This window comes from Papaver somniferum, chromosome 2 (assembly GCF_003573695.1).
Source record: "Papaver somniferum cultivar HN1 chromosome 2, ASM357369v1, whole genome shotgun sequence".
NCBI classification, from domain to species: domain Eukaryota; kingdom Viridiplantae; phylum Streptophyta; class Magnoliopsida; order Ranunculales; family Papaveraceae; genus Papaver; species Papaver somniferum.
Window position 1 is genome coordinate 62,255,139 of NC_039359.1, and position 7,640 is coordinate 62,262,778.

At 40.0% G+C, this 7,640-nt stretch overlaps 1 protein-coding gene across 1 annotated transcript; it reads right to left on the bottom strand.

Annotated features, from left to right (window-relative positions):
- Positions 1-4,491: 4,491 nt before the first annotated feature.
- Positions 4,492-6,687, bottom strand: LOC113347822 (cytochrome P450 76A2-like). Its single transcript, XM_026591493.1, has 2 exons — positions 5,436-6,687; positions 4,492-5,346 (listed from the first exon to the last, which is right to left on the bottom strand). Exons 1-2 carry the CDS (start codon positions 6,369-6,371, stop codon positions 4,726-4,728), a joined length of 1,557 nt encoding a protein of 518 aa, XP_026447278.1. The 5' UTR covers positions 6,372-6,687; the 3' UTR covers positions 4,492-4,725.
- Positions 6,688-7,640: the final 953 nt, after the last annotated feature.

The window sequence follows — 7,640 nt, forward strand, 5'->3', positions numbered from 1 at the left end:
AGACTTCTCAGTCCTTGGGGGCTGTTTTCCCTTAGACCACGGCCACTCCAAATTTTCCCTTCCTTTGATCTCTCGCAAGATCCGAACGTATCTAGCATTGAGCTTTGTGTAAACCTGATCTTCGAATTTTCGATCGTCTTTTCGTCGTTCATCTCTTCGTTCCTTCCTATATTCGTGCGGTCGTTCCACTGAGCTATTTATTTTAGCCCCGCTGGTTTGTTCTGCGGAATTGGTACGGTGATACCTCTGCATTTGTGCCCTCGGGTTCTCACGCTGGATTTCTTCAAGACGAGCATACTTCTCAATAATTATTCGAAGATCTCCTTCTATCTTAGGTACGCTTCCGTGGATCTCAACAAATAGTAGACTCATTCGGTCTAATCCCTACTTGTAGCAGTTGATGCTTACTACGGGATCCACACTCCCTATGGCTTGGCAGATCTTGTGCCATATGTTGGTGTATTCTCTCGTGTTCTCCTTGTAACCAATTTCCAGATAAAAAAGTTTATCCATTCCGATGTTGACAGCTTTGTTGTACATGTAGGTTCTCAAGAATTTCTCTGCGAGTTGATCGTAGGAGTTGATGGAATCAGGTGGCAGGTTGTCAAACCAAGACAAAGCCGATCCCTTCATACTTGATGGGAAATACCTACAGAGGACGGCGTCGTTTTGACTCCATCGGGCTAAGATACGATTATAATACCGGATATGTGCCGCGGGATCACTGGATCCGTCATAGCATTCAAAAGTTGGGACAGGGCACTTTAACGGAATGGGGGTATTTGTCAGGCGATGAGTTAGGGGCGTGGAGTTAGCTTATTTCACCACCTCTTCAAGCCTTCCTCCGCCTTGTCTGGATTTTAACTGCCTGATCTCAGCCATCATCTCATCACGCAGCTCTTCCATCACGCGGTAATGTCCCACGTTCTCATGCTAAGTTGAGCGTTTCTTTCTTCGAACTTCACTGTCATAATAGTCTAAGTCTTCGGCGGCATATTCCGGATCGGATGCACTGCTTCCCCTAGCGGCGTTTGCTAGGATGATTCTTCGGTCTCGATTAGGCTCTGGTGCCTTAGAATTTGCTTCGTCCAGTTGTTGGATAGTCTTCGTGCTTTGGGAAATCTTATCTTTCAAGTCTTGGTTCTCCCTGGACAGAAGAGCTACGGCATCTGCGTAGACCTGCTGGCTCTTTTTCAATTTTTCGAGCTCTACCATCAATGGGTGGGACTGGTTTGATCCCTGATTGGGAGTTTCGGCTTGTACCCCTATGTCCATAGTTCCCCCTTCGTCTACTGTGTGTATTAAGGGTGGTAGAGGATCATCTTCAATTGTTGGTATCTCCAAGTTTTGCCCCCCCCCCCGGTTGAGCTTCCACCCGCGGTACTAAAACCACTGGTATGGTTTGATTCTGACCGTTGGTTGACGGCATTCCGAAGACTGGTGGATGTGCGGGCTGATGTGTCATAGATTCTGCCACCCCTTCTCTTTGTTGATGGATTTGGTTTGAAACCAAAGTCTTGTTAGCTTCTGTAGCCTAGAGGGCCGCAACAGTTGCGTTGTTCTTTGTGGCTGCTTCTTTGAGAGCCGCTTATGCAATGGAGTTAGTGTTCATAGGTGAGGTGATTTCCGCAGCATCCTGCCTCTGAGTAGCTGTTTTAGCTTTGTCTCCTTTCTGCTTGCTTCGGGTCATGACCGGGATAATCCTCGGTGTCTCCTTTGATGAGGCTTTGGTTTTTCCTGCCTCTAGTATCTTTTCAATTTTTAGTCCTTTTCTGCATAGGGGAATAAATAAAGAGAACTAAAGATATCCACGAGGATCGGGTTAGTGCCATTCGTATCCGCAAAATTTGTGGAATAAGAGGAAATGAGCTACCCAAGGGCCTTAATAAAAGAGAAACATAAAGACTCCATCGGTCTAGTTTTCGCAATATAAATCCTCTAATAAACAATCATGGACCTTGTTTTCAGACTACTTTTGAAAAGGAAAACTCTTGAAAAGGTAGATCCGTAACGAGAACTCATGAATCTGGATTATTAAGTCTTAGTTTTAAAAGAAAAACGCCTCACGTGCAAATCTGTGATAGATAGCCGTGGATTTGTCTGCTTTGAAATGGTGTTTGTGAAAATGAAGATCATGAACCCAGAATAAAAAAGGTTTTGAAAGCATGCTGAACCCAGAATAGGGCACAACCATAATGCGCGTTTAAGGTGAAATCACAGGATAAGATAAATCTTTTACCGGGACAAAGTCCCTGTTTCTAGCGCCAGATTGTGAACACATAAATCACGAAGCCATCCACGTGTTCACAAACAATATTCGCATACATTCTAATTCTAAAATTGTGCGTCGTATGTGTAAAGAGGATGATTATATCGATTCATCGACTCAAATCCTTCGAGCTTGTCATTGTCTAGTCGAATATTATCATAAATAATGTTCGTATAAAGGAATAAACAGAGAATCAAGTATAAATGTAAAGCACATGAAGTTCAACGCTGAATGTAAAGTGCTGAAATGTAAATAAGAAAAAGATTTACGTGGTTCGGCACTAAGGCCTACATCCACGGGGCTGGTGTTTCACTATGTATTGAATGATTACAAAGATAGTCGAATGACTTTAGAGTATACATAGGTCTGCGGAAGTAGGGGGATTACTTACTCTTCCTATTTCTCTCTCCTATATTCTCCTATAATTGCTCTAGATTGGTCGACCTCTTCTCTCTCAGTGGAGAGGGGTATTTAAAGGGTTGGAACGTGGGTCCTACTTCTGAGGTGCCGTTGTAATCTTATCTTCTTGTGCTTTGTGCCCATTACGCAGAGGTCTTCGGCATATGCTGCGGCCTGAGCTTGAATACGAAGGGTTATCCTCGCCTCTTCCACGAGCTGATTGACACGTGTATATCTCTTTGGTATTTAATGCGGGTAGATGGATGTCTGCTCGTGTCATACAAGTGTCTCTTTGTCTGTTCACATCTGTGTCAGTCAAACTTCCTCTCAGCCGTTGATATGAGATCTTCCTCGGGATTGGGTGTATTAACACCCAATGGGTATTATCTGGTGCTCCTCTAAGCCATCATACCTCTGTGATCCTCTGTCCCTGACCGTCAGATCTGCTGACCGGTGGCATTTTCTGATGAGATGCTTGTTATCATGTTTTGATATCTCGTTTTGCATGCCTTCCACGTGTCTCTTTCTATACACGTGGTGGATGATGAAAGGTGTACATACATTATCGGAGGTTTAAGTATTAAAATCACTATAATACAAGACTGGTTAGGGAATGAGTGTCCAGAAAATAGTGTGTGGATACTGGATAGGCCTAAGTCTTACAAGTACGTCGACTGGTAATCAACTAACAAGTACGTGAATTATGCATCAAAGGAGAGTGCAATCAAGTATAAGCAAAACCAGTGCAATCAAGTACTTTTTACAAGTACGTGAATGAAGCACCATCCAGTTTTCTCTGTTACAACACTAGTTTTACGCCATCCAGTTATATCTGCAGCATACATGGTTAAAAATCAGTGACCGAGTTATGGATGGTTCATGGTATGTTGGTCTTTCGTCAAAGATGCGATGATCTATATGTCATGAGTTCAAGTATTCATATACAAACTATCTTTGAATGAGTTCAAACTATTTGCGATTCTTCTTTAAGGGTCTTTTTCTTTTTCTCGTAGAAGATTAGCGAACAGTTGAGCTAGAAATCTGAACGTTGGATAAAAAACATTGATTTGAGCTGTTGGAGAAAAGTAGAAACTCATTTGGTAAAATTTGTAGTCATATGGGTCATAGCCATCATGAACAGACAAAATGAGACGAAGAGGAAAAACAGAGAGCAAGAGGAAGAGGCGGAGGAGATAATTTCTGTACGTTAAGTTTAGGCTTAGATTTCTCATTTCTTTGTATTTTAGTTTTACAAGAAGTAGCTAAATTACCATGTTACCTTATTAATCTTTGGTGATAACAGATATACATTTGTTATACATTTCTTGGGTGTCCCTTACATCATTAGGTTGATCAATGACCTTCTTTATGCTTCCCATAATGACTCACTTTCCCGTAATTGTGACATTACCAAATTTTGATGTTAAAATGAATTTGTTGAAACAAAAATAAAAGCTTAATGTATAGTTTGATTACTTAGATGATTGATTTGCAAATAGTTGACGGGGTATAAAACATTTTGGTCAGTCTTCTCAAGATTGATAATTCAGGAGAAAAATCAGACCGTTATGAATCTATTATGCGCATCAAGTGTACTAAAAACATTCTGCTTTTGGAAATTTGTGAACGTTGTGAACATTCACTTGTACTTTAAAAACCCAAAGGTTGAACCAAACATATATGTACATATCATATTATTATGTGATGCAGAGAACCGTTCCACTTCCACCACAAAAGATGTAATGTGCTGATAAATGCTTGAAAAATCCTTAGGTGTAATTATATAGAATTCCAACTAACTCTCAAGTCTCAAGGTGCCAAACTTTTGCAATAAGAACAAAACAATAAAGATTTCCACATTAATTCAAAGAAATTGAACTCTGATATTGTTTTACAAAACAAAAGAAACAAAATAAAATGGAAAGGTAGAATGACATAACGTGATGAACCTTAGGTCTTCAGAACAAGTATGAGAGACCTTAGCTTATTTTAATACCAAGTTACCTAGTTCAATAATTTGTAATTAGTCACTTAAGTTCGATTATCTATTGATAACCTTACACCGACATAAGTACTGGTTTCGGTATTGCTTTCAAGGGAATATCCTTTCTTAGTGAAGTTCCCATTTTTTCTCCCATGTCCAGAGTCTCAGGAGTGACACCATTTGCAAGAGACCAGTCAAAAGAATGGAGCAGTGAACCTAACACAAGGTGAAGCATTTGGTGACCTAGAGGAAGCCCGGGACAAATACGTCTCCCTGCTCCAAATGGTAGATACTCGAAGTTTTGTCCACGATAATCAAGATTTGAAGCAGCAATAAACCTCTCGGGCATGAACGAATCGGAATCCTCCCAACTACTTGGGTCTCTTCCAATTCCCCAAACATTGACGAAAATTTGTGTATCCTTTGGTATAACATACCCCATTAACTCGGTATCTTTAATAACGTTTCTAGGTATGAGTAGTGGAGCTGGAGGATGTAGTCTCAACGTCTCCTTAATCACTGCATCTAAATACTGTAAATCTTCGATGTCACTCTCTTCTAACTTCCTCTCAAAACCCACAACTTTAGCAATTTCATCCTTTACCTTCTTCATTGCCTCTGGTTGTCGAAGGAGTTCTGTCATTGCCCATTCCACGGTACTGTTAGTTGTCTCTGTTGCAGCGACAAATAATTCCTACACAGTGAAGACAACTCAAATTGGTTAATATAATTAAGTAATCAAGAAGATCCATGCATAAGATAATTGGTCAATAACTAGCTCACCAGTATAAATGTATTGAGATTTCTATCTGAAATCTTAGCTGGTTCGTCTTTTCCGGTGCCTTCAAATTCCATTAAAACATCCAAGAAATCTTTTTGTTCCTTGGTGTTGGTTTGTTTGCCTTCAATGTCTTGTCTGCGACGTCCTTCCACGAAGCTACCAACAATATCAAGCACTTGGACTTGTTTTGCTTCTGTCTGCTTCTTTAATCCTTGTAAATCGAACCAACGTAAGATAGGGAAGAAATCAGATATATTAGGTTTCCCTGTAAGCTCGGTTAATTCAGAAGTCAAATTGAAGAACTCATTTCCTTTGCTAGACTTTGGATCAACAAGGTCTCTAGAAAGCATTAAATTTCCAATCACGTTAAAAGAGGTCGCAAATACATAACGTGCAAGCTCGACCCCGTTATCTGATTGTTCTTTGGCTTCGTCAGATATCCATTTCATCAATTTATCGACACATCTTCTACGTAAAGGAGCAGTATCATTTATACGCTTACGAGAGAAAAGTTCAGTAGCGCAAAGACGCCTTAGCATTCTCCAATATGGACCATATTCACTTAGTGTGATTGTGCCGGTGTAAGATCCACCAATCTTCAATGTCTCGTTCAAGTGGCGATTGCATGTGGAGTGATCGTGGTTTTTAAACATTTCCATGGCAGCTTCTGCTGAGCATATAACAAGAGTGTTGACAGAGCCTAATCGTAGCCAAACCAATGGGCCATACCTGTTTTTGAAATCTACCAGAGTTCTGTGTGGCTTGAACCCGACGAGGTCAAGGATGTTACCCAATATTGGCCATCCAGGGGGTCCTGGTGGGATACGACTGGTGGTTCCTGCCTTTCGTCTGCTTCGCGTGAGGATGAGAGCTAGCATGGCAGCTGCTGCTGCCATAACTACCCATGTTAACATTTCAGTTGTTGGTTGAATCTCCATTTCGATCAGTAGCGGTAATTAAGAGGCCGAGATGATAGTTTCTCAAAACTCTTAGTAGCTCCAAATTTGTTGGTTTAATGTGATCAATTTGTGATGAGATGGGTTTACTTCACAACATGTATATGCCTTTTATAGAGAGAAAAATGAGAGAAAGAAAATATCCAAAGATATTAGTTAAAATTTGAATATTCAAATTCAAAGTATACCCCCGGCCCCTTTTCATGATTATATGAAGCCTAATTTTTGGATTAACATGGTGAAAATCAAACTGACCAAGGAGGCTTCCTAACTGATTGTAAGTATGACACTCGGACTCCTGACCAAGATGGTTGTTCCCAAGCAAATTTTGAACCGTCTACTCCTACTTTAAATCATTCATTTCTTAAATTTGAATTATTACACTTAATTAGTGCTGAACCGCTGATATACCAGAAAGTGATTTAGTTATTTTTCCAATGGTTAGTCATATCATTGACAAGAAGGATATAAATAAATTTATGATAGTCGTACTTATGACTATCTTAAAGCTGCATGAGAAATTAGTTCAGATTCAATTAATTACCTACCTTTCACTTCCGAGTGGGAAGTACTGTCAATAAGTTTGGCATGCCAAACTGTTTAAAGGTGTATCTCTTTTTCTAGCCAATACTATATATTTTACCTGGCGTTTTTAGGGGCCTCTCAAAAAGATTTAGGGGCCAACAATAAAACAAAAAAGGTCACCCAAAAGGAAAATGTAGCCAGCCCCGCGTAATTCGTAATGGCGAAATTACCCTTATATATTCGGAGGATATGATAACATTGTTACCCTCCGAACGCAATCGGAAGCCAAAATCGTTCTCATACTTCCGATTGTAGTCGGTGCAGTATTAGAATGATTTGTGTTTCATTTTTTCCATTTCTTTTTAATTTTTGAGTTGTTAGAGTTATAGAGAAGAAGGTGAAGGAAAAAAAGAGAAAACTCATTTTATCACTACAAAAATGGATGGATACGAAGAAGAAGGTGAGAATCATGACGAAGAACAAAATGTTGAGGGTTCACGACCGTTTAGAGAAGACGATTTGGGGTATATGTTGAATGATCCAAACTTTTGTGGAGAGGAAAACATAGACGACCCTTTCATGGAAGAAAATGGAGAATCGCATGATATTGAAGCTAACGATGCATGTAAAACACAGGTATTGTGTTAAGAAACTCAAATACTCGATTTGCATGCGTTTGTGTGCTTTTGTAAACAAGAAAAACCGATTATTGCATGCATTGAATGC